Source organism: Rhinatrema bivittatum, chromosome 12 (assembly GCF_901001135.1).
Source record: "Rhinatrema bivittatum chromosome 12, aRhiBiv1.1, whole genome shotgun sequence".
Taxonomy (NCBI): Eukaryota; Metazoa; Chordata; class Amphibia; order Gymnophiona; family Rhinatrematidae; genus Rhinatrema; species Rhinatrema bivittatum.
The window spans coordinates 63833016-63859555 of record NC_042626.1 but is presented as its reverse complement, the minus strand read 5'-3'; the positions used below and the strand labels follow the sequence as shown (position 1 = coordinate 63859555).

Here is a 26540-nt window from a genome sequence, read left to right as displayed (position 1 = left end):
GAGGACGCTCACTCCAAGCGGAGATTTGGCCAACATTCTCTCCACCTAGCATGTTGTTGCCCAGGTAGAGTGTCCATCAAGCTAGGTAGAGAGAACGTTGCCCAAACCACTTCTTGGAGTGAGCGTCCTCACTCCGACAGCCAGCAAATCTGCACTAGAGACCACTGTTCTGTCCGTAGGTCTCATGTGGAATGCGAAAGTGGCTCCCAACCCCCGACGCTCATACCTAATCCCCACCCCGAGTTAGTAGGTGGCCCTCCTATAGGGGTTAAAATACCTATGTAGGGCATAGGCACTATAGTAAGTCTCTCTCTCTCTCTCTCTCTCTCTCTCTCTCTCTCTCTCTCTCTCTCTCTCTCTCTAGGAGCCTGAAACAGGCTGTCTGGGACTATCAAAATATCGTGCACCGCGATAAAAGACTGAAAGAATCATCGTGCAGTGGGAAAACATCGCGTGCGGCACTAATGTTTTCGCGAATGGCGAAAACATCGCCGCACACGATGTTTCCCCACTGCACGAAAGAAGCCTCATTTGCATTGGTAACGCCCCCTAATGCGTTACCAATGCGATATTGGAAAATAAGGCCCTTTGTCTGGGCAATGTTGAATATCAGCACTGCCTGGATAAAAATAATGCTGTCTCTTTTTGCCCAGGTGAAATTTAGCCAGGGAGCAGGAGGAAATATTCAAATCTTGGGTTTTATCTGGTTTTATCACAGCTCAGAAATTCTGCAAAATTGAGGCCAGAATGTCTTGCACAGAAGCTAAAGCCAAAGACAAATCTGAGAATTAATGTATTGCCTACGCATTGCATCACATGACCTGCTCAGTGTTAGTTACGGTGGATTTCTTGTGTTGGCTACCCAACCAGAAAAAAAGCAAGCTTGAGAAGAACATAAACCAAAGATAAAGAAAGCAGACTTTTCTTGGAAAGACATTAGATTAGGAACCAAAACTAGCACCTTAAGATTCTGGTTTGCCTCTCCATTACCAACCTCAGATGGTGTCTTATGTTTCAGACTTGTTCAAGTGAATTGAACTTTAAGCTAAGTACATCAATGAAGTCATTACCGTTTTCTCCTGAAAAATGCACAGATCGGCTGTTCTTGGACTATAAACGTTAGGCAAGGTTTCTGATACCATCATTGTTTTATCACTATGTTTTCCATTGGTGCCTCCACTTTTCTTGGGTTGTATTAGATTAGGAACAACATTGTTTTAAACTATGCTGTTTCAGGATTTAATTATGACAAGCTGCAAAGAATACCCCTGAGTCACTTTCTAACAGCACTAATTGCATAAATCTTTATTAAATCACTGTGTAAAATGCTGCCAAATAGCTTTTCAGCTAGCACCAATCTCCAGGCCAACACATGCAGAATAACTTTGCTTGTATTAATATCCACTTTCCCGCAATAAAACAGGTGTCTCACACAGTTCAGTGACTCCAAAGTTATGAACCCCAGTTTTCTTCTACGATAGAACAAGGGTAGTCAGCAACAGTCTTCAAGGGGCAAAAAACAAGTCTGTTTTTTTAGATTGATCATAATAAATAATCCTTAGAATATATTTGCATACATTTATCCCAAAAAAACAGACTTATTTGCATATTTTGGTTACCTGAAAATCAGGCCTGTTTGTGGCCCTCAAAAGCCATAACTGAATGCTCCTGGAATAAGCAGTCTGGCTAAGGCTAGTTTACCACTGGATCCAAGTCAGACCTTGTTCTCCTGAACCTCCATTTCAACTAGGATGGGGACTTTGCAACCCACACTAAACATTTCCCCTTTTGACATCTTTTTGGAGATTTTGCATCATGGGGATCCTGCCCCCATATTGACCTTTCCCTTTCTGGGATGGATCTTGGCCTGATATAAGGTAAGTGAGCATGCTCATTTTCAAGCTCCTGCAGAGAGACTAGAAAATGGGCTCTTCTGTGAGGGACCATCTTGTGTGAGGAGCCTGAGGTGGTGTTTTTTAGATGGGCCTCACAGTTTACCAGTGGAAGATTTTTGAGAGGTTTTGAGGGGGTTTTTTTTGGCAGTCTCTAACAGGAAGGCCATTTCTGAAAGAGCTGGATTTCCTAGTGGTTTCAACCTGCACCTAATTATCAGTGAGACAGTGACTACTGGACAGAAGAGTTTTGCATCTAGTGATTATTGACCAGTTGCCAATAACTTACTGGAAGGGCTGGATTTTTTCCCATCCACTTTGCCCCTGTAACCTGTGGAGACAGAAGACTGATGGGTTTTGAGGACTTGAACCTATAGTTTTGAATCAAGGAGGATGTTTTCCTTTCTTTTTCAAGTTTTTCCATTTGGCTTATGATAATGGGAGAGGAGAGTTTTCCTACTTTCTATGAGAGGGAGTACTGGACATTGATTCAGATCAAAGGAAAAAATCTGGGTTAAAATGCACCATGGACAAAGAAGCTGTTGCCTTGGGAATAGTCATCTTTTATTGTTTATGATTTCTGCAATCTTAGCTTGGATTTTAATTTTTAAAATGCCTCAAAATGTTCCCTTTTTTGTTGAACACCACTACTGACCGTGCTGTGGTTTTTGGTGTCTTTCCAATCAACTGAACTCTTCTACAGTATCTACTGATCAGTGGGTGAAACTGAATGATTGTGTTGAGCATCCATCACTGCACTGAGTCTCGGATTCTTCCCCACTACAGAACCTCATAATCCCAGGAGGTACGTGTGTGATGAGATGGCGAAGTGACAGAGAGATATGGGGCACATATTGCATCCTGGGGACTGTGTGGCTCTTGAATTAAGTCCTTAAAACAAACTAGAGGTTACACAATATATTGGCTTTTTTTATGTGAACATAGAAACATAGAAACATAGAAATGACGGCAGAAGAAGACCAAACGGCCCATCCAGTCTGCCCAGCAAGCCACGCAGTTCATCCATTTATTTTATTTTTTTTCCCACCCTTTTTCTCCCTCCCACCCATCACTATTGGCTTCCAGCACTCTCTGGCCCCAACTCCCTTCCACCCCTCCACCATGCAGAGAGCAGCGCCGTATCCGCATCCCAGTGAACATCCAGCTCAATCAGGGGTAGCAACCACTGTAACAAGCAGGCCACACCCCTGCCCCATACTCTTACCCACCCCTGCTTTGTTTGTTTCTTGTTTTTGTTGGGTTTTTTTTTTTTTTTTGGAGATGGCAGCCCTCCGTGAAGGTGGAACACCAACCACTGGCCACTGGCATCCCGCTCCGTGAATGCCTCTGTGGCTACTGCCGCTCTGTGCAGTGTTTTGCTGCCTGAAGGTGGAACACCAACTACTGGCCACTGGCATCCCGCTCCGTGAATGCCTCTGTGGCTACTGCCGCTCTGTGCAGTGTTTTGCTGCCTGAAGGTGGAACACCAACTACTGGCCACTGGCATCCCGCTCTGTGAATGCCTCTGTGGCTACTGCCGCTCCGTGCAGTAGCCACATGAGTGGTGGCTTTATACTGACTGTTGCGCTATATCGATCACCGCAATTATTTTATGTTCAGTTTAATATTTGAACTGACATATTGATGCACACAGCGCACGGTTGAAGTTTAATCCGCTGTGATTTCAGTGAGTAGAATACATATGTACTCGACCGTGCACACACATTTTCAATAATTTGATATTATGATTATCCATCTATCTGGGCTGTTCACCTCTGTGATTAATTAATTAATTATATTTAACTACACTCGGCGATTTGGCTTTAAATTATACTATTGAGCTATATTGCACAAAACGTGGCCAGTTATTATTTTATTATATCTTCCTACCTGAGCACTCTTCCCCAAGGTTTTAAAATTGTAGCACTTTAGCAATTTGTTAACTGATATTCTTTATCAGTTAACAAATGTAACCATAACCACGCTATCAGGTATTCCCATTTCTTCCTGTGTTTCCTCACATCTAGAACCTCTCGGACTTGTTAGGTGAGATCATCTTCAGAGGCAACAGGTTGCGGGGTCGGAGGCATGCTGGAAGGCCATGATAATACCAGAGGCTTCAGTAGGGAGACGTCGAACGTGTTGTGAATTTTTAGAGATGGAGGGAGATGAAGTTGATACGAGACTGCACTCACCTGCCGGATGATGGGAAACGGTCTGATGAATCGCGGGGCCAGTCGCGATGATGGCAGCTTCAACCGGATGAACTGCGTGCTCAACCAAACCTTTTGACCCGGCTTGAAAGGCGGGTATGGCCTTCTGTGCTGGTCTGCATATCTCTTAGCTGCCTGGCCAGCCCTGATCAGGGCGCGTTGCGTGGATATCCACAGACAATGTAATTCATCGGCAGAGAGTTGAGCTGTCGGAGATGCTACCGTGATGGGAACAGGCAGTGGCGGGCGTGGCTGCTTCCCATACACTATCTGAAACGGGGAGGACCCCGTAGCTGCTGAGACATGGGAGTTCAGTGCAAATTTGGCCCAGGGTAGCAGACTAGCCCAGTCATCTTGTTTCTCATTAACATACAGACGAAGGAATTGCTTCAAGGTCTGGTTTGTTCTCTCTGCGAGACTGTTGGTTTGTGGATGGTAAGCGGACGTGTAATCTCGAGTGACGTTGAACTTCTGGCAAAGGGCCCTCCAGAATTTGGTGGTAAACTGGGGCCCTCGATCAGACAGGATGCCTTTAGGTAGGCCATGAAGCCGGAAGATGTGTTGGACGAAAAGCTGAGCCAGTTGTGGTGCAGATGGCAACCCTGGCAAAGCCACGAAGTGCGCCATCTTGCTAAAACGGTCGACAACCACCCATATTACCGTGTTGCCATTGGATAGTGGCAGATCCACCACAAAGTCAGTTGCCACATGGGTCCACGGTTCCGCAGGGTCAGGCAATGGTTGAAGTAAGCCTGGGGTTGAACCGGGAATCCTCTTGTGGCGAGCACAGGTCTGGCAGGACTCCACGTATGTCCGGACATCCTTATGTACCTTGGGCCTCCAGTAGTACCAGCACAGGTGCTGCAACGTGCGGGATTGCCCTGGGTGGCCAGAACAGCGGGAATCGTGGGCCCACGCCAGCACTTGTTTCCGCAAGTGCGGCGGGACTAGGGTCTTCCCAGGCGGGATGGTAGTGGTAGTTGCCAGGAGGACCCGGGATGGCTCAATGATGTATTGTGGTTTCTCAGAACCCTCCGTGGAATCAAATACCCGTGACAGGGCGTCAGCCTTAGTATTCTTCTCAGCCGGCCTGTATCGGAGAATAAAGTTAAAACGGGTGAAGAACAGGGTCCACCGGGCTTGTTGGGGATTGAGCCATTGTGCCCAGTTTAGGTACTCTAAATTTTTATGGTCTGTGAAGACCGTGAACTGGTGCTGTGCCCCCTCAAGCCATGGGCACCACTCTTCTAAGGCCACTTTGATGGCCAAGAGCTCCTTGTCGCCAATGGCATAGTTGCGCTCAGCTGGCGAGAAATGGCGGGAGAGTAAGGCACACGGACGTAGCTTGTGGCCCTCGGAGGCCTGGCTCAGGGCGACCCCTACTCCCTCCGAAGATGCGTCCACTTCGATAAAGAATGGCCGTTGCGGATCCGGATGCCGAAGGCATGGTTGCTGCATGAATGTCTCCTTGAGACGACAGAAGGCGACCTCTGCTCCCGGAGGCCACTTCTTGCGATCCGCCCCTTTTCGGGTCAGGGCTGTCATTGGTGCCACAATGGATGCATAGTTAGGGATAAAAGACCGATAATAGTTTGCGAAACCTAGGAACCTTTGGAGTGCCTTGAGCTGGGATGGCTGTGGCCATTCTCGAATGGCGCTTAGCTTTTGCGGATCCATGCGGAATCCCTGACTGGAGACTATGTATCCCAGGAAGGGAAGAGACTCCTGCTCAAACAGGCACTTTTCGAGCTTCGCGTACAGCTTATGTTCCCTGAGGTGTTGTAAGACTTGGACGACGTGCCGGCGGTGGGCGGTCAAAGAATCGGAGAAAATCAAGATGTCGTCCAAATATATTACCACACATTGGTATAGGAGGTCACGGAATATTTCATTCATGGTATTCTGAAATACTGCGGGGGCATTGCAAAGCCCAAACGGCATCACCAAATACTCATAGTGGCCATCCCGGGTGTTGAAGGCGGTCTTCCATTCATCACCTTCCTTAATCCGAATGAGGTTGTACGCCCCTCGAAGGTCCAGCTTGGAAAAGATCCTCGCCCCCTTGCAAGCGATCAAAGAGTTCAGAGATGAGGGGCAAGGGATAGCGGTCCTTGACCGTTATGGCATTCAAGCCCCGGTAGTCTATGCAGGGGCGGAGTGTTCCATCCTTCTTCCCGACAAAGAAGAATCCAGCCCCTGCGGGGGACTTTGACTTCCGAATGAAGCCCCTCTCCAGGTTTTCCTTGATATACTCATTCATGGCCTGCGATTCTGCAGGCGAGAGGGCGTAGGTGCGACCACGAGGAGGCTCAGTGTCAGGAAGGAGACTGATGGTGCAATCGAAAGATCAGTGAGGTGGACGGATCTCGGCCTTCTGCTTCAAGAACACATCCGCGTATGAAGCATAGGGCGCCGGCAGGCCTGGAAGACCGGTAGAGGCCACTGAGTAGGAGACTGGGATTACTGGTTGGAGGCATTTACCATGGCAGCTCGGGCCCCAACGGGTCAGCTGTAAAGTCTTCCACTCAAACTGGGGGCCATGTTCTTGGAGCCATGGGAGGCCCAAGACAACCGGGTGCATCGAATGCTCCAGGACATGGAACGACATCTCTTCACGATGAAGAAGCCCGACCCTTAACTGGGTAATTCTGTCATGAGAGTCACATGACCGGGGAGGGGTCTCCCCTGGATGGAGGAGATGACCAGAGGAGCAGAGATGTGGACCAGTGGAATTTTTAAATGCTCCACCAATTTCTGCATTATGAAATTGCCGCCGGCGCCTGAGTCGACCAGGGCTAATGTATGAAACTCACCCGCGGGTGATGTTGGCGCCAGTGGAACAGTTAGTGGAGGTGCAGATGAAGTTGAGCCTAGGAAGAGAACTCCTCCTGGTCCTAGGCACGGGAGTTTCCCGACCGCGCAGGGCATGCGGCTATCCGGTGACCAGCTGCGCCGCAATAGAAACAGAGGTCCTTCTTTATTCACCGATGGCGTTCGTGAGAGGACAACTTCCCCCGTCCCACTTCCATGGGTTCCTCGGTGGGTGCCTGCAGGCCTTCAGACTTGCCTTTGGGCGGAGGTGAGGGCCTTCTCGCCACCTTAACTGTCGGAAGGTGAAACCTCATTCGGCGATCTACTCGGTTAGCCAGCTCTATCACGGCATCAAGATTGTCCGGCTGTTTCCTCGCGGCTAGCTCATTCTGAAGGCGCGAGGCTAGCCCTTCCAGGAAGATTCCGTGCAGGCAATCTTCCCTCCAATTCAGTTCTGTGGCCAGGGTGCGGAATTCCATAGTGTACTTGGCCACTGTCCAAGTGCCCTATCGTAGTCGGAGCAGTTCCGAAACCGCAGTGGGTTTGCGGATGGGTTCGTCGAACATCTGCCGGAAGGCAGACAGAAACTGACTCAAGTTCCCAAAGATAGGATCCCTTCTCTCCCACAGATGAGAGGCCCAAATCAGAGGCTTCCCATCAAGCCAGGACATAATGTAGCTGGTTTTGACCAGGTCGCCGGGAAACTGCACCGGCAACAAGGCGAATCGGACCTGGCACTGGCTGAGGAATCCTCGACACAACTTCGCATCCCTGGTGTATCGAGAGGGCACCGGGAGCTGAGTAGGAGTTACATGCCCCAGGTCACCCCTGGAGGTCTGGGCAGTGTGTGGCTGGGTAGCGCGGGCTCCTTGAGCCCCAGGTGGAGACGGCAGTGTCAGATTCATAGGCCCTAAGGCCTCAAGACGTTGGGATAAGCTCTGCATGGTGGAAACTAGGGCGTCCAGGGTTTTCTGCTGGTCCATCAGGCGCTGGGCCATTCCCGGAATGGCCTGGCGGGCGGATGCCTCTGCCGGGTCCATGGACTTGGCAATCTGTAGTGCTCAGGCTTGTAAACCCTTGGCCGATGGGAGGATGGTATACCTTTCAGAGGATCCGTAGGTTCTCTCATCGGGAGGCGAGGCAGAGCAGAAGACGGGACGAGCTGACCCTTGGCACTGGAGCCTAAGGCGGCGGCGGAGACTGATGAAGGGACGGGAAGAGGAGCTGGGTCTTCACCCCTGGAAGTCTGTGGTCCTCCCAGGAGGAGCCAATAGGAACCTGGGCCGCTGGGACTTAGGTGGGCCCTTGGAGACGGTAGTCTTGAAGGAGTCCTAGGTCGAGTGCCGGAGGGTCGTCGCTCACCAGTCCGAAGTCGTGCACCAGAGAATCACCGCTTGCCAATCCGAAGTCGTACACCAGAGAATCACCGTAAGCCAATCTGAAGTCAGGAACCGGGAACACCAAGACGAAGAGGAACAGCAATCCAAACTCAAGGAACTCACCGAAGCAAGCAGACTAGACAGTGCTGGAGGACGTTGCCAAGTCACTGGATGAGCAGAGGAAGCTGCCTTAAATGCTTCCCCTGCTCTGGCTGATAGAGAACAGGTGAGGCCATTTAAAGGGATTGGGTCCCTTTAAATCTGTGGAGAAGGTGCGGCCTCACGCCTAAGGATGGTGGCGGCCATCTTGGATTTCCCCCGCGGAGGGGAGACACTGCTGGACGCTGCGAGGGGGGAGCAAGACAGCTTCCCCTGCAGCAAGCAGCACCGGAGGCCGCGCGGGCGTGACGGCCCAAATCGGAGCCCTCTCCTGGGGCTCCCGCGGCGAAGGAACGCCGCAAATCAGGTAGGGGGCCGCAGTCGTGGGGCGCCACGGCCGCGGAACACAACACACACCAAGAATCAGAGCAACCTAAAGTAAATGAGATCAGGTGAGCGAAAGGAAGGGAAGGGATCTCTTCAGCATGGAGGGGGTCAATTTTCAAAAGGTTTAACCAGATAACTTTGACAGCCAGTTAAATCTCTATTTTCCAAAAATGTTCCCCATTGACTGGCTAAATTTGCCCACCTAAATTCACAAGGTAGCCAAATTTACCCAGGCAAAAAAGGGTCCTCTAGGGATTTTCCCAGGACAACCCCAGCCATATAAATAGCAGCGCTAAATTAGCAGGTCAAAATTTGCCCAACTAGATTTAGGGAATTTTTAGTTGAAAACTTAGCACATTAGGTTTAGCTAAATGTAGCCAGTTATTTTTGCTGCTCAAAGAAAATTGACCCCTAAGGGTAAGGCAGAATCAGGTAGTGAGAATCTGAAAGGGACATATCTAAGAATTTTCTTAGAACCATCAAATATGGGTAAAGAAAATGAAAACTAATTAATACAGAAACAGAAAGCTGGAATAGCAGTTGATGGTGTGAAATGATGCTGAAAATGGGGTATTTTAGTCATCCTGCGTTTCATGGGAAAAAATAACTGTGAAGAACAATTTGTGCAATGAAGCTGCAGCCTTTTGTGATGTCACTGAGCATGGATGAAGCTATTTTACCATTGATCCATCCTTCCAGTGATGTTACCATGGAACAGATTAGGCATGGCTGATCAACGACTAATATAATTTCTGTAAAAATGGTCTACTCTGCTTTGGAGTAAGATTACCATCAGAACTGTCCAGTGCTAAATAGAAAGTAGCCTGTGAAGTAAATGATCCCTAAGATTGTCTCTTTAAAGATAGTCACTGTCCCTGAAATGGTTTGGGCCCCATTGTAAGGCTGGTTTGGATTTGCTTTTGTGAATATATATTTGAAGAGAAAATGTAAATTATGATGTGCAGGTTTACAACACTCCCAAGAATATGTTTATCTGCTGTTCTGTTTTTCTGAAATGGCTCAACTGGCCATCATGCCTCTCAGAGGCTACATAAGCTGACAACTTGAGATTGGCATTCATACTTATGTCGTCTTCTTTGTTTCCACAGCTTTCACTCAGGAAGCCTCAGCTCTCAGATATGAAATCCCAGGTCCCAGTCGTCCATGGGAGGAGCATGGATGCACAGACACAGTGGACAGAGGAGGAGGTGCAGCAGCAGCAGCAGCTTCTTCAGCAGCAGGAGTAACTGGAGGACCCGCTCGTTTGGAGACAAGTCTGAACCTGTCCACTTTTTTGGATGAGGCAGACCTACAGTGGGAAAAGGTAGCAGCTCCAGATTCACCTGCTGCCTCCAGCACCCCATGAATCCTACAGCAATCTCAGCATGTGAGCCCAGCAATTCCTGCTCTGCATCCAGAGATCACCCCCTCAGCAACTAGAAGAATCACTCCCAGCAGCATGCTACCTTGGACTACATATAAAGGAGGCATGGCCTGCACCTCCACAATATACGGGTAGAACTGGTCAGAATGAGGAGGGCTAAGGTCCAGCATATCTGTTCCACGCAGCAGCAAGCAGTTGCCATCACACAGGGCCACACCTCTGTTGCTACAACCATTAACAACTTGACCAGTGCCATACTCCAGTTGATACAGCACCTGCCACAACGTTCCCTTGTTCTATCACCATCTTCCCAAGAGTCCACTGCTCTTTGGGGACGTGAAAACATGCTGCCCTCACAGAAGCCTCAGGGAGGGAAAAGTACCTGAGGCACCAAGTGCCTCAGGCATGATGTAATCACTGCCACTTCAAATAGCGCCAGGTTCATCTTGCCTGAGGAGTCCCTGAGCCGGCTAGATGGAAGACTGCTGGGCTCATTCTGCCTGAAGAATCTCTGTGTCAGCTAGATGGAAACAGAGAAATATAGAAATGATGGCAGAAAAGGACCAAATGGTCGATCCAGTCTGCCCAGGAAGCTTATGCAGCCCAGCATTCTTCTGGCTTTAGCTATCATCTTGTCACATTCCTTCGCCATCTTCAAATCTCCAGACACTGTTACCCAAGATCCCTCTCTTGGTTCGTGTACATTATGTTTTTACCCCCCATCACATACAGCTCTTTTGGATTACTGTGTCCCAGATGCATGACTCTGCACTTACTAACCAATTCACTTATACACACAATCAGGTATTCCAAACTGCAGTAATAAGTTACTTTACTACCAGCACTAGTGAAAGACTAACAGCAATGTACACACCAAATGCTACAGTATCCTGTAGAGCAGCCTTTCCATCATATGACACAGAGAAAGAGAGACCCACATGAGAGAACTTCAGGACATTTGGGAAGAAACAGATGGCCACTGACAATTCCCAGTTTCCAGCTTATGGGTGAGAAATTTCCATGAAGGTTGGGGTAGGTAAAGGTTGTTTTACTATTTTAAAACAGAGCTAATCACACATTTAAAAGGTGTCAAGTTTAAGATAACAATTTGATTTAAAACTGGGAAGAACGTAGAACCCAGGGAGGGGGGGCGGAACCCTCAAATTGAAATTTAGTTGGAATTAGAGAAGTGTCTGTATTACTTCTGTCATATTGCTTTGTTAGGATTTTGTTTCCTTGAAAGGATAAGTGGTTTGCTCATCAGGCTCTCAACATTGTTTAGTAATTGGAAACTAGGAAAGTTATGAATGACTGTTTTATGTTGTTAAAAATTTTATTTGAACCTAGTGTTTGCCTAAAAAGTTCAATGTAAAAATTGGATACAAAATCAAGGGATTTACTTTGTAAATGGAAATTAATAAATAAAGAATTTAAAAAAAACAAAAAAAAACCTGGGAGTTGCTGAGAATGTTGTTGTGAATTGTTGCTATGGCCAGTGACAAGGTTTTAAATCAAACTGAAGGTTTCTGAAAATTTGTCATAAAGATGTGTGATGATATATCTTGTCTGCTATTATGGAGGTATTTTAAGACATTCACGCCAATGCCATTACCAGTTTTCCCAGTTCATTCCCAGTTCAATCAGGTATGGGATAGGATTTCCAAATCCCCCTAGTTTAATAACCTTCCTTCTCCTGTTAGCCCCAACCCTTAAAACCACGATCTGTCTATTTATCTTTATTTTATAACTTACACCTCATCCAAAGCAGAAGTAAAGTTAACACAGCAGGGGACCCTGGCACGCGCCTGTGCATGTAAATATTTACACACTAATTAGAAGATGAAAGCCAGGAACTCCCATGTTCAGCCGAGACTATGCTCATGCCCTACCCCTTTTTTTGAACTTTTCATTTGTGCGCGCAATGGGAGATATGCGCATACTCAGGCAACTTTTAAAATCCGCTCAGCATGTACCTGCCCAACATATTTGCGCATCCCCTAAATGAAGCACACATCAGGCTTTTAAAATTCACTTTTAAGGCTTTCCCTATTTCCTCCAAACAATGAAATCTACTTTTTAAAACTCTAAAAGTGCATTCAGTAACACACGGATAGAACATAAGGCCTCGTTGTAACTCCTTTCTGGTATGTTGGGAACAGCCACAGGTGTGAAAAGCTAGATCTTGCAACCATATCCCAAATCTTCTGTTGCAAAGAGATAATGGCTGTATCACTCACACCACTGTAATTTTGTTATTCACTGCCAACCCACTGCATCCTACAACAGACTAGAAGCTAGGCTATAGCAACCTGTAGTTACACGATGTTAGGTTCCATATTAGGAGCTACCACCCAGGAAAAAGATCTAGGCATCATAGTGGATAATACTTTGAAATTGTCAGCTCAGTGTGCTGCAGCAGTCAAAAAAGCAAACAGAATGTTAGGAATTAGTAGGAAGGGAATGGTTAATAAAACGGAAAATGTCACAATGACTCTGTATAGCTCCATGGTGAGTCTGCCTCTTGAATACTGTGTACAATTCTGGTCACCACATCTTAAAAAAGTTATAGTTGCGAAGGAGAAGGTACAAAGAAGGGCAACCAAAATGATAAAGGGAATGGAACAGCTCCCCTATGAGGAAAGGCTAAAGAGGTTAGGGCTGTTCAGCTTGGAGAAGAGACGGCTGAGGGGGGATATGATAGAGGTCTTTAAGATCATAGAAACATAGAAATGACGGCAGAAGAAGACCAAACGGCCCATCTAGTCTGCCCAGCAAGCTACGCACTTTATCCATTTTTTCCCCTTTTTTTCTCTCCCACCTGTTACTATTGGCTTCCAGTACCCTCCAGCCCTAATCAATTAGGGGTAGCAACCGCTGTAACAAGCAGGCCACACCCTTACCCCATACTCTTACCCACCCCTGTTTTTATTTTTTTATTTTTTGAGATAGCAGCCCTCCATCCTTCCACTCCGTGAAGGTGGAACACCAACTACTGGCCACTGGCATCCCGCTCCGTGAATGCCTCTGTGGCTACTGCCGCTCCGTGCAGTGTTTGAATGCCTCCTCTTTATTCACGCCCTCTAGACTTGATGGATCCACAGTGTTTATCCCACGCCCCTTTGAAGTCGTTCACAGTTTTAGACTTCACCACTTCCTCCGGAAGGGCATTCCAGGCATCCACCACCCTTTTCGTGAAGAAATACTTCCTGACATTGGTTCTTAGTCTTCCTCCCTGGAGCCTCAGCACGTAACCTCTGGTTCTGCTGATTTTTTTCCGACGGAAAAGGTTTGTCGTTGTCTTTGGATCATTAAAGTTACGTGTGCACAGCTGCATTAGATAGGTATTAAGTGCAGGATCATTTGCATGAGAAGTCTTGAACAAGTAGATGTGAATCGGTTATTTACACTTTCAGATAATAGGACGACTAGGGGGCACTCCATGAAGTTAGCAAGTAGCACATTTAAGACTAATCAGAGAAAATTCTTTTTCATTCAACGCACAATTAAGCTCTGGAATTTGTTGCCAGACAATGTGGTTAGTGCAGTTAGTGAGGCTGAGTTTAAAAAAGGTTTGGATACGTTCTTGGAGGAGATTTTAACCTCCATGTTGATGTCTCCCCCCCCCCCCCCCGCTCTTCATCCTGTGAAGCCCTCCTCAACTCTCTCCAGGCCATTGGGTAAAAACAAATCATTTCCTCCCCCACCCATAAAGCAGGGCACACGTTAGATCTTATATTCATTAATTCCCCTATCCTCTCTACCAACACCCCCCCCGCATGCACCCCCGTCCCTTGGTCAGACCATTCACTCATCAAAACTTCTCTCTCAATAAAGTTCACAATAACACCATTACTTACAGAAAATCCTGTCCCAGCGAGGATCTTATCTCGGCCTTCTCTAGCTCCACATACAAACTCGACTGCTCCAACCCTGATGCTGCAATTGAATCCTGGAGCAAGCTCACGCTAGATATTGCAGACAAACTTTGCCCTATCATCAGTCGTGATCTGAATCATGCAGCTAAGAACCTAAAACCCTGGTTTACGGCCGAGCTTAAACAAAAAAAAAATTATCTCAGAAAAAAAGAGAGAAGCTGGCGGAAAGACCCATCTCCTCAGAAAGCCTCCATATTCAAAGCTGCCCTGCACAGTTACAGATCCTCTACCCTTAATGCCAAGCGTGACTTCTACTCTGCGAAAATACATGACTACGCCTACAACCCTAAAGCACTCTTCTCGTGAAGAAGAAAAAGCCAGCCGCGGGTGCCACAGCTTCTTCTAGCACTGCTGCCGTTCCCACTGGGCTTGAATGTACTGATAGCCCGGCGGCAACGGCAACAGGGAAGGAAGAGCAGCGGGAGAGACCGGGAGCACGCGACACACCTGCCGGTGCTTGGTGGTGCCACGGACCGGCAAAAAACCCCCAACGGCCCAGTCCTGGTCCGCGGACCGGTGGTTGGGGACCCCTGCTGTACACGACTCCCTAACCAAAGCCATTGAACTCTGGAAAAACTGCCTCGCCTCCATAAACACCTTCCTATCCAATCTCCACCTTGCCCTTAACTCATCCAAAACTGAACTTCTCCTTATCTCACAACATATCCCCCCTAATCCCAACCTTGCAAATGATCCTGCACTTAACACCTATCTAATGCAGCTGTGCACATGCAACCTTGGGGTCCAACTCGACCAGCAGCTAAACCTTAAGAAACATATCAATAAAATCCTCAAAGAAGGCTACTACAAACTCAATGTGATAAAAAAACTAAAACCTCTACTGCACACCAGCGATTTCCGCACCGTCATCCAAGCCACCCTCGCTCCAAAACTAGACAATTGCAACTCACTCTTCCTAGACCTCCCCTCCACTACTCTAAAACCACTACAACTGCTACAAAATGTAATAGCGAGAACTCTATCAAATGCCCGCAAATACGACCACATCACGCCTATCCTTAAAGACCTACATTGGCTCCCTATCCCCTCCTGTATCGTCTATAAAACCCGCACCATAATCCATAAAGCCATACACATCTATAACTCCTATTGCCTTGAAGAGCCATTCCAACCCAAACGCTGGAAGTGCCTCACCAGAGCTACCAATAATGGGACCCTTCATGTGCCCGCCCTAAAACAAGCTCACCTTACATCCACAAGGGAACGAGCCATCTCCATAGCTGGTCCCACCCTCTGGAACTCCTTACCTACTAACCTACGTCTCGAAACTTGTCCTTCCAAATTCAGAGCTAACCTAAAGACCTGGCTCTTCAAACAAGCATATCCTCAATATTTACAGCCTTACCTCTCTCTGCTCAACATGCCAGCTCCTAGCTTAACCTTGTACATAAATATGTCACAATGTTTGTGATATCTATAACTACAATTCTATCTATAACCATATGTATTTCTCCTGTTATTTAAATAGTTGATGTTTTATTGGTTTCCTTTTGACATTTCCTTCTAAGCTCTCTGTTCACTTGTATGCCCCCCCTGCTCCCTGTTCATTGTATTTTCCATCTGCTGTTATAATGTAAACCGATATGATATCTTCACGAATATCGTGAAGCGTCTGTTTCTAGGAGGAAATAACCACAACTCACATCAACCTGGATGCTCCAGCAATAATCCTTGGAGATTTCAACCTGTACGTAGACAACCCCACACTCTCAACTAGCTGTGAAGCTTTTCTGACTGCCCTCTCAGCTATGGGATTCAAGCAGATAGTAAACAAACCTATGCACAAAGCCGGTCACACGCTGGACCTTATCTTAGTTAACCCAGGCATCAAGCATACATCACACCTCAATTGCAAGAAGTCCCCTGGTCAGATCACACACTAATTTCAACCACTTTCACGCTGATAGAAACCAACACTACCCACATACCACAACCCACTTTTACTTACAAAAGATCCTGCTCCTCTGAAGACCTCAGTAAACATCTGGCCTCACAACTTCCTCTTATAGACCTCACCAATCCTAACACTGCTCTCCTTTCCTGGAACAACATTACAGAATCGATAGCCAACAAACTATGCCCAATAGAAACAAAAAAATTAAACACAAACTCTTCCAAAAAACAACCGTAGTTCACCAACGATCTTAGAAAGCTAAAACAAAGTTTAAGACAGAAAGAGAGTAAATGGCGCAAAGCCCCTTGCGCCGGCGCACTCTCCGCCTACAAACTTGCCCTACACCAGTACAAGACCTCTACCTTTAGAGCTAAAATGGACTTCTACGCGCATAAGATCCATGACCTTGTCTTCAACGCTAAAGCCCTCTTTGCTTATGTATCTAATCTAACACAAATCAACGCGCCCAAGATTCCTAGCAACCAAGCACAATCTAAAGCTGAAGAATTAGCTCTGTTCTTCTGAAACAAAATCATCAGCCTCCTATCACAGCTGCCCTCTAACACCCCCGCCCACTCAAGCTCACTTTAGCTCCACAACAAAAACATGTGTCTTGAATCATTCGAACCCACCACTGCCACAGAGATCCAAGCAGTTTTAAGGAGAATGAAACCTTCCTCTCATCCCTTAGACCATATTCCCACCAAACTACTCCTGATAATTCATGATTCCATCTCCAAAACGCTGGCAGACATCATAAACTGTTCTCTATCTCAAGGATCCTATCCAGACGACATCAAATTGGCGTCCCTCAAACCACTCCTAAAAAAACCAAATTTGGATCCCAAAGACCCAAATAACTTCCACCCAATCGCCAACCTGCCCTTCATAGCAAAGATCATGGAAAAATTAGTCAACACTCAACTATCGGATTACATTGAAGACAACAAACTCTTATTCCCTTCCCAATACAGGTTCCGCAAATCATTAAGCACAGAATCCCTCCTCATATCGCTGACGGACTACCTCATTATGGGCCTCGACAAAGGACAATCTTTCTTATTGATTCTACTGGATCTCTCGGCAGCCTTCGACACTGTTAAGCATTCCATCCTCATAAACCAGCTGTCGACCATTGGTATAACAGGTACCGCACTGGCTTGGTTTAAAATTTTCCTCAGCAACAGAGGCTACAAGGTTAGAATCCACAACAAAGAATCACCCCGCTATGACTCATCAGTAGGAGTCCCACAGGGTTCCTCCTTATCCCCTACGCTCTTCAACATACCTTCTTCCTCTATGCCAGCTCCTAACCAAACTTAAACACTTGCTTTACGCGGATGACGTTCAGATCCTGATCCCCATTAAAGAATCCTACTCGAAAACTCTCGATCATTGGGAAAACTGCCTCCAAGAATTCAACCTCCTCCTCGCCAGTCTAAACCTTATAGTAAATGCTTCCAAGACCGAACTCTTGCTCATCTCACCAGAGAATAGTAACTCCACCTCAACTCCTCCAGCCAACCCACCCTCCACCCAAGTGAGAGACTTAGGAGTGATAATTGACAACCGGTTGAACTTGAAATCATTTATAAACCGAACAACCAAGGACTGTTTCTATAAACTCCAAGTGCTGAAAAGGATAAAACCTCTCTTCCACTCTCATGATTTCAGAACCATTCTACAAGCAATTATTTTCTCAAAGATAGATTACTGTAATTCTATCTTACTAGGTCTCCCATCCTCTTACACAAAACCGCTACAGATGGTCCAAAACACAGCAGCAAGAATACTGACAAACACTAGGAGAAGAGACCACATAACCCCCAATCCTAAAAAACCTACACTGGCTGCCAATTCACTTCAGAATCATATACAAGTCCATTACCATTATATATAAAGCCATTCATAACCAGGCTTCACTTGACCTACAATTCCCGCTCAGCCAGCATAACTCCTCAAGACCCACCAGAGAAGCATACAGAGGATCTCTTCAGGTACCTCATACCAAAACCACTCGACATATAACTTTAAGAGAACGGGCCCTCTCAACAGCTGGACCACCTTTATGGAATTTCATTCCTCCTGATCTCCGACAGGAGCCCTGCCTCCCATCCTTCCGAAAAAGACTTAAGACTTGGCTGTTCAATCAAGCATTTCCGGACTTTACCTAAATCTCACCCCATCAACATCTACAATGCAGCTATCTCAGCTCACTGTAAATAATTCACTCTGATGTTAATCTTTCCTCTTGGATTTCTCTCTTCTCCTAGTTTGACCATCCTTGTTCATTGTAACTGCATTCTTTCATCATACAAGTTCAAGTTTTTAGTTATCATGCACCCCCCTGTTTAACTGTGAACCAGCATGATGTGATTGTATCATGAATGCCGGTATATAAAAACCTTAAATAAATAAATAAATAAAATAAATATCAGTATAGAAAAGTTTATAAATAAATATTTATTTATTTATTTATTTAACACATTTATATACCGTTTCACCAAATACAAGAAATGACCGAAGCGGTTTACAATACATTTCCAAATTAAAAATTAAAATTAACTAAACTAATTCCTCAATTACTTTAAAATAAAGATTAAAAGAAAAATTAAAAATGTAAAAATGTAATGGAATAAAAGTTACATTAAACTCATGATCAATTTTCAAAATTAAATAAAATAACTTTAACCATTAATTTATAAACAAGATAAAGAACAATAGTTATCCAAACCTATTAAGGCATAAAAATGAGCATAAATGATGTTTAGAAACCAAAGAGATCTAACCTTCGATGGGGTCTAAATTTCCAAAGGCTTCTTTAAAAAAGTGTGTTTTTAAAGCTTTCTTGAATTCTTTTTTATTCTGAATTTGTCTCAGAGGGTCAGGTATGGCATTCCACATTAAAGGCCCTGCAACAGAGAATGCCCTTTGCCTGGTGACGTTTAAGGCAGTTTTTTTTATTTCTGGTACTTCCAGCAAATTGTTTCCTGCTGACCTGAGATCCCTAGGTGGTTTATACATTCGTAGTTCTGAACAGAGCCAAATGGAATCAATACTATTTAGTAGTGAGTGAATCAATGTTAAAATTTTAAATTTTATTCTATATTTAACCGGAAGCCAGTGTAATTTCTGTAGTATGGAAGAGATATGTTGTCTCATAGGGGTTGCTGTTAAAAGTCTAGCCGCAGAATTTTGAATGAGCTGGAGGGGTCTGGTGGCTGAGTCTGGCAGTCCCAGATATAATCCATTACAATAATCCAGCCCAGAAAGGACCAGGGCTTGTAGAATCGATTTGAAATCTTTGATGAATAGAAGAGGCCGTAATCTTTTTAATACATGTAATTTAAAAAAGGAGTTCTTCACTACCTTTGAAATGTGTTGGGAAAGAGACAAACTTGTATCTATCCACACTCCCAAGCTCCGAGCAATTTTAGTGATTTGGTCAGTTTCTTTACCCAACGTAATATTTTCAGGAAGGGTATTTATAGGATTAGATATGAAACTCAGAAATAAGATTTCTGTTTTCTTTTTGTTTAGTTTTAGCCGATTGTGTGCCATCCATTTTTCTATGACAGAAATATATAACTGTACCAAGCTTAGTGTTTGTTGCCAAGAAGACTTATAAGGAATAAAAAGTTGGATGTCGTCAGCATAGATTTTATACTGTACATTTAAAGATGAGAGAATGCGGCATAATGGAAGCAAATAGACATTGAATAATATGGGTGATAAAGAGGAGCCCTGAGGTACTCCAGTTGACTGCTGATAGTGATGAGAAAAATGCGAGCCAATATTAATTTGACATGAACGATTTGAGAGAAAGCTGTTAAACCAGTTCAATTCACTGCTATTAATCAAGTTGACTTAGGGAATAGCCTCTGCTATTACTGGCATTAGTAGCATGGGATCTTCTTGGTGTTTGGGTACTTGCCAGGTTCTTGTGGCCTGGTTTGGCCTCTGTTGGAAACAGGATGCTGGGCTTGATGGACCCTTGGTCTGACCCAGCATGCAATTTCTTATGTTCTTATGAGCCTTGAAAGGCTATTTTAGAACCAAATGTCAATGCTATCTTTTATTGTAACACTATATGTCTGCTATATCACTTTGTTATGCTGTGTCATGCAGATCATCATGAATGGAGACCTGCATCTGGGCTTCCTACACAATTTTTACATGTCACATCCAACCACGTAATCTCTACTAATTTCTATCAATCTTATAACACTGAAGAAGTATATCACAGCTACCACACATGTCATTGCAGAAAAACATCAGCATAATGGTATGACTGTTCATGTCCCTGGCTTTCTGAAGTATGTCCTCCAGAGATACACATTTGTGAGACATGACATGGTAATTAGCATTGTCTCAAAATGCATTTTCTCGAGTTTCAATTGAGCTTGGGTACCCCTGTGATGGAAAAGAAAAACTGTGGCTACCAGAGCACAAGAGCTGCAGACTGGATACTGATATAAGCATCGTTAGCTGAGGGCTGACAGAGCACTAACAAGGCACACCTGATCTGTGAGTCCCTACACTGTTGACCCTAATAGGTTTTGGTTGACAAGTGACATTTCAACAGCTCAAAGGATTTGAACAGTCACTTATTTTAAGTAGACAAGTTGAAACACTTTAATGCTTGGAAACACACTTCTTAGTGGAAATTGTATTGTATGGGCATGCTACATTAGGCATCTACAGCATCAAGAGAGAAACCTGGGCCCTGCCACTATGGTTTATTTACATAAATGTGCAAGACACTTGTCATATAACTGATGCAGTCACATACCTGACAGACCCCCATGTCACTGCCATTTGCTATAAACACATAACTTGAGAGGGATGATAGAAAGAAGCACTGCTCTTACTTATTAGCCAACAATCACCATAGAGGCCATCTTCAAATTGTTCACAACAGTCCAGATTGCTTAATTATAAAGGAATCATGTGCAGCTCCTGGGAACCTGCCCATTACATCAAGCAAGTACATTCAAATGTCACAGACCATTTACACACTGAAAGAGTGGAAGAGCTTTTGGGTATGGTAGATATCCTCCCTGCGATGGGATGAGATGAGAGCTACATGAGTGCACATGTGTGAACATGTGGAAAGTTCACTATGGCTTAAAAATCTGTCCAGCAAGTCATGCTTTTCATGAAGGAATCTTATGTAATAATGAATGTGGCTGCATACAGCTCTTAGGACCTGGTGCAGACAGTGGGAAAAAGTTTTTTGTGACATTCTCCCGAAAACCCCAAATGTTGTTTGGATTGAGCAAGATGCCATAAAATGCATGGAGCACAATAGTTTGGTAAGGCCTGGTATAGCATGGGACCTTTCTGTGACTGGATCCAGATCCCCTCTGAAATCTTGATATAAATCCATGATAGCCTGAGAGCTCAGGTGATACCTCTTAACCACATGCTCCTCTGGAATCTCCAGCAATGTGGTGCACGGATGAAAGATGCGCTGCCTGTACAGCCTGTGTACCCTCCTGCACAGCAAGCCCTGACAAGGGCCATCCTACTTTACCAGTGGCACTTGCAGCTCAGGCTCCAGTACAGGTACTTCCCTAGGAGGCGTTTGAACCTCCCTTCCTTGTTGGAGTTGTTGTTGAGCTGCTGAAGCATCCAGTGTTCCAATAGTAGTACACTGTCATAAGAACATAAGAACATGCCATACTGGGTCAGACCAAGGGTCCATCAAGCCCAGCATCCTGTTTCCAACAGTGGCCAATCCAGGCCATAAGAACCTGGAAAGTACCCAAAAACTAAGTCTATCCCATGCTATTGATGCTAGTAATAGCAGTGGCTATTCTCTAAGACAACTTAATAGCAGGTAATGGACTTCTCCTCCAAGAACTTATCCAATCCTTTTTTAAACACAGCTATACTAACTGAACTAACCACATCCTCTGGCAACAAATTCCAGAGTTTAATTGTGTGTTGAGTGAAGAAGAACTTTCTCCGATTAGTTTTAAATGTGCCACATGCTAATTTCACCCAACATTCTGGCTGTAAGAAGTCAGGGCAGGTAACAAAATGTGTTTTTATTGGCTCACTAGGATGTGTAGGTTTGTTAGAGAGAAGGCCTCAAGTTATCATGTATGATAACTGCCACTATCTCGTAATAACTGCCGCTATCGCGCGATAAAAACATTTTTTCTACCCTACCAGCAAATAAAAAGATGTTGTTATTTCCAAGCTAGTGCTGTCCATTATCCAATGGCTAAGAACATAAGAAAATGCCATACTGGGTCAGACCAAGTGTCCATCAAGCCCAGCATCCTGTTTCCAACAGTGGCCAATCCAGGCCATAAGAACCTGGCAAGTACCCAAAAACTAAGTCTATTCCATGTTACCATTGCTAATGGCAGTGGCTATTCTCTAAGTGAACTTAATAGCAGGTAATGGACTTCTCCTCCAAGAACTTATCCAATCCTTTTTTAAACACAGCTATACTAACTGCACTAACCACATCCTCTGGCAACAAATTCCAGAGTTTAATTGTGCGTTGAGTGAAAAAGAACTTTCTCCAATTAGTTTTAAATGTGCCCCATGCTAACTTCATGGAGTGCCCCCTAGTCTATTATCCGAAAGAGTAAATAACCGATTCACATCTACCTGTTCTAGAGCCCATAACAGGCTCAAACTTTATATTGACAAAACAGAAATTCTTTTACTTACTGAGATAAAAAAAACCATCCTCAGATATTCCCACCACACTCACTGAACAAGGAAGCTGAATTCCAATCTTGCATAAAGTCAAGATTTTATGGATATTGCTTGTCAACAACCTTACCATGCAATTGCATATTTTGAAAACTGTAACACTTCTCTTTACAAATTTTAATTACTAAGAAAGTTAAAACCCCTATTTGAATATCAAAACTTTAGATTGGTGTTGCAATCCCCGATTATGAATCAACTGCATTATTGCAATTCTCTATACCTTGGACTCCCTGCAAATACGATACACCTGCTACAAGTTATCCAGAACACTGTGGCACGAATCCTAACTTGTGCTTGGATCAGAGACCATATAACACCTATCTTGATTGACCTCCACTGGCTCCCTATTTTCTCAAGAATCCAGTACAAAGTTTTAACATTGCTTCATAACCTTTTGTATAATGATCCATCATTGTGGTTAAATGCCTCATTTCATCTGTATAAACTGACAAGACAATTACGAGCTGCTGCATCCCAACTCCTAAGCAGGCTTGTCTGGATACCACGCAAAAAAGAGCATTTTCAGTCACAGGACCTATTTTGTGGAACTCCATTCCAGACTATCTATGACACATCACATGTTCAAAAAGGCACCCAAAATCTTAATTTTTATCCAGAATCACATTGATGTCATGTTAATGTAACCTATTTTGTTTTTATTGTGAATGTAGGGTGATATTGTAGAGAACGGGTTAAAAATGTGCAAAAATAAAATAAATAATACACAGTGCTGTTTACAGCAGGTTTTTATCCAATACAACAATTTTCAGCAATAAAGACATGGGTGGGGAGATACAATTTTCAAACCTTTGCCTAGCTCAAAGTGCATGGGTACCTTGTACCCAATTTCCAAAGGGAAAGTACATGCACACTTTCCCTTACAAAAATGTCATAGATACAGAGGACTCATGGACTTTTGTACCTGCTTTTTGTGAGAATTCCTGTGGAAAATAACGTGCATAAATTTGAAAAAACAATCTTTGCAGTCTCCCCTCAATCAAATCCAAAAATATCCATGCTATGAAACCCTGTGCTTACTTTTAGCTGGATTCAGCAAAGTAATCTTTAGACAGGCAATTTAGCCAGCTAAAAAAGCTTTGAAAAATTGTTTTCAAGATGGCCAGTGGTGATTGTACTTTTTAAACCGTACTGCCTGGAGAGCTGGCAGCTGAAGGTGAATGTGAAGGTAGCTAAGGACTATCTCTGGCCACTTGCTCACTGGCCAAGCAAGCACAAGTTGTGCAAGGCCATTCTGTAAGTTGCTCAAGATTGTGTGTCTGCTAAATGGAAATAAATAAATATTTAGAAATAAGAGATCCTTGCTCTTGCCCGGAAGATGAAATATACAAGTTGTCTGTCTCACCATCAAATGTTGGAAGAGCCAGGATCGCATGATGTTTGTGGCATGCTTTGGCAGGACCCCCCGCTTGTTCTTTGACTTTTTATCTTCACTGTCGAGCAGAGATGTCAGATCCAGGTTCACCTTCCAGACAGAAAGAGAGAAGGAAAGAAAACAAATATTTCAGCAGCAACAGAATTACCAGGGTGATGACAGCTCATACGGAGTTTTTGGTTACAAGTTGACAGTGTAAGTTCATGGGAACCGCCTCTGGCTGCAGAACCTAAATGGTTTGTAGGATTCTGTTTTCAAAACAACACAAGCATCAAGCACTTGAATTAAAGCTTCAAGTGGATAAAGATGTAAACTGTGGCATGGAGACGTAGACTAGTGGTCAAAGCAGTGGGCTGAAAACTAGAGAAGCTACCGTTCAAATCCCACTGCTTCTCCTTGTGACCTTGGGCAAATCACTTCACCCTTCATTGCCTCAGGTTCAAACTTACAGGGTAATTCACTAAAGTGGGGGAGTAACCGCGATATTTTGCACCTCTCTCCCCCCCCCCCAAATATTGCGTTGAGTGCAGCATGCAATTTTTTTCATGCAACAAAAAACTGCATGCCGAAATGGGCCCTATTCGCTCAATGGCGGGTTACCTTAGCTGGGGCCACTATCAAGTTAAAGGGCCCGAGGCCCTAAAAAGAGTCGCTCCCTCCAAACCTCCCCCAAGGGTTTGTGGTGACTCTGCCCACTCTCCACTGCTGCCTTCTGAGATGGCTCTGGCCCTCCTAAAAAAAGGAAAAATAGCCGTTCTAAAATCTCATGAAGATGGCCCTCCTTATGCCCTAACCACTCCCCTTGTAACCAAAAAAGTACCTTTCAATGCCTTTATCAAAAAATCCCTCCAAGCAGCCCTCACCCAGTTCCAAATACTCAACAATCCCTGGAGTCTGGTGGCCTCCCAACTCTCCAGTCATAATGGTCTGGGGGTGCACCCTGCTCCCTACTCCCATCCCCTCCTACCTTAATAAAGGCTTGTGGTGGCTTGTGGGGGCACAGAGCATCCCCTTTCAACTGTCCACTTGACAACATTTTCCAAAATGGCATTGATCTGACCTTGTCCTATCATGTAATGGGGCAAGATCTGGTCGACACCATTTTTTAAATTGGCGTTGACAAGGCCCAGAGCAAGGGGGCACTCCATCACCGAGCCTTTATTAAGGTGGGAGGTGGGGATTAGTATGCCCCCCCCCAGACCACTAGGGGTTTTTTTTATGGCTGGGGGTGAGGGAAGGGGCCTGGGATGCCACAGACCCCAGGAACTGTTGAGTATTCGGACCTGGGGGGGGGGGGGGGAGAGGAGGGAGTGGGGACTGCAGGAAGAGGGATCTTTGGAGAGTTGAAAGCATTGGGGGGTACTTTTTTGGACATAAGAGGAGGGTTTAGGGAAGGGGGCGGGCCATTGCCACATGGTCTTAGAACGCTATATTTCCTTTTTGTGGGGGCTGGAGCCGCCTCAAAAGGTGGCAGGGATCTCCACAGATCCCACAGGGGTTACTTGAGAGTTTTGGGAAGGTATGTTTTGATTTGCTTGGCCCTTTACATTTTCCCACGGGACAATCAGGGATCCGTGCTGGTGTCCCATTGATCTCTCAAGAAAATGACTACACCTCTCTTTTTTTAAGTCAGCCATATTATTTTATTAGCATAGCATTAGGTATGCATGAGCTGCTTTACATGGATTTGCAAAATTCAAGCATGCTAATGCCATGCAAAGCAGCTCATTGTAAAAAGGATGGATTTTAGGCCCGAACATCAAACGACATTGTGAATATCAGTGATATCACTGCAATATGACTATATGGTTATTTACACTTTTGGATAATAGAAAGACTAGGGGGCACTCCATGAAGTTAGCAAGTAGCACATTTAAGACTAATCGGAGAAAATTCTTTTTCACTCAATGCACAATTAAGCTCTGAAATTTGTTGCCAGAGGATGTGGTTAGTACAGTTAGTGTAGCTGGGTTTAAAAACGGTTTGGATACGTTCTTGGAGGAGAAGTCCATTCACTGTTATTAATCAAGTTGACTTAGGGAATGGCTTCTGCTATTACTGGCATCAGTAGCATGGGTTCTTCTTGGTGTTTGGGTAATTGCCAGGTTCTTGTGGCCTGGTTTGGCTTCTGTTGTAAACAGGATGCTGGGCTTGATGGATCCTTGGTCTGACCCAGCATGGCAATTTCTTAGGTTCTTATCACGCTATATACAGTGTTACTGCTTGTTGTAGCCATATCAAAGGCTAGTAAATCAGCTTGTAAGCCCTCTGGGGACAGGGAAATACTTCTATCACCTGAATATATACTGCTCTTAAGTGCCTGAAAATAGAATGCATATAAATAAATATAATTACAGTAGCAGAGCATGACCTGGATTTACTTTCTCTCATGGAGGG

The 26540-nt window shown here is 44.9% G+C and overlaps 1 protein-coding gene across 14 annotated transcripts in view; it reads right to left on the bottom strand.

Moving 5' to 3' along the window:
- PKNOX2 (PBX/knotted 1 homeobox 2) overlaps positions 1-26540 on the bottom strand; it is a 989927-nt gene that overhangs the window by 52361 nt on the left and 911026 nt on the right. For 13 of the 14 annotated variants that reach the window (XM_029573058.1, XM_029573049.1, XM_029573054.1 and 10 more), the window contains one exon: positions 24114-24233. The exons of the other annotated variant lie outside the window; for it this stretch is intronic. In XM_029573058.1, the coding sequence (XP_029428918.1) occupies positions 24114-24233 (120 nt within the window). The remainder of the gene's footprint in view (positions 1-24113; positions 24234-26540) is intronic. 14 annotated transcript variants of the gene reach the window in all.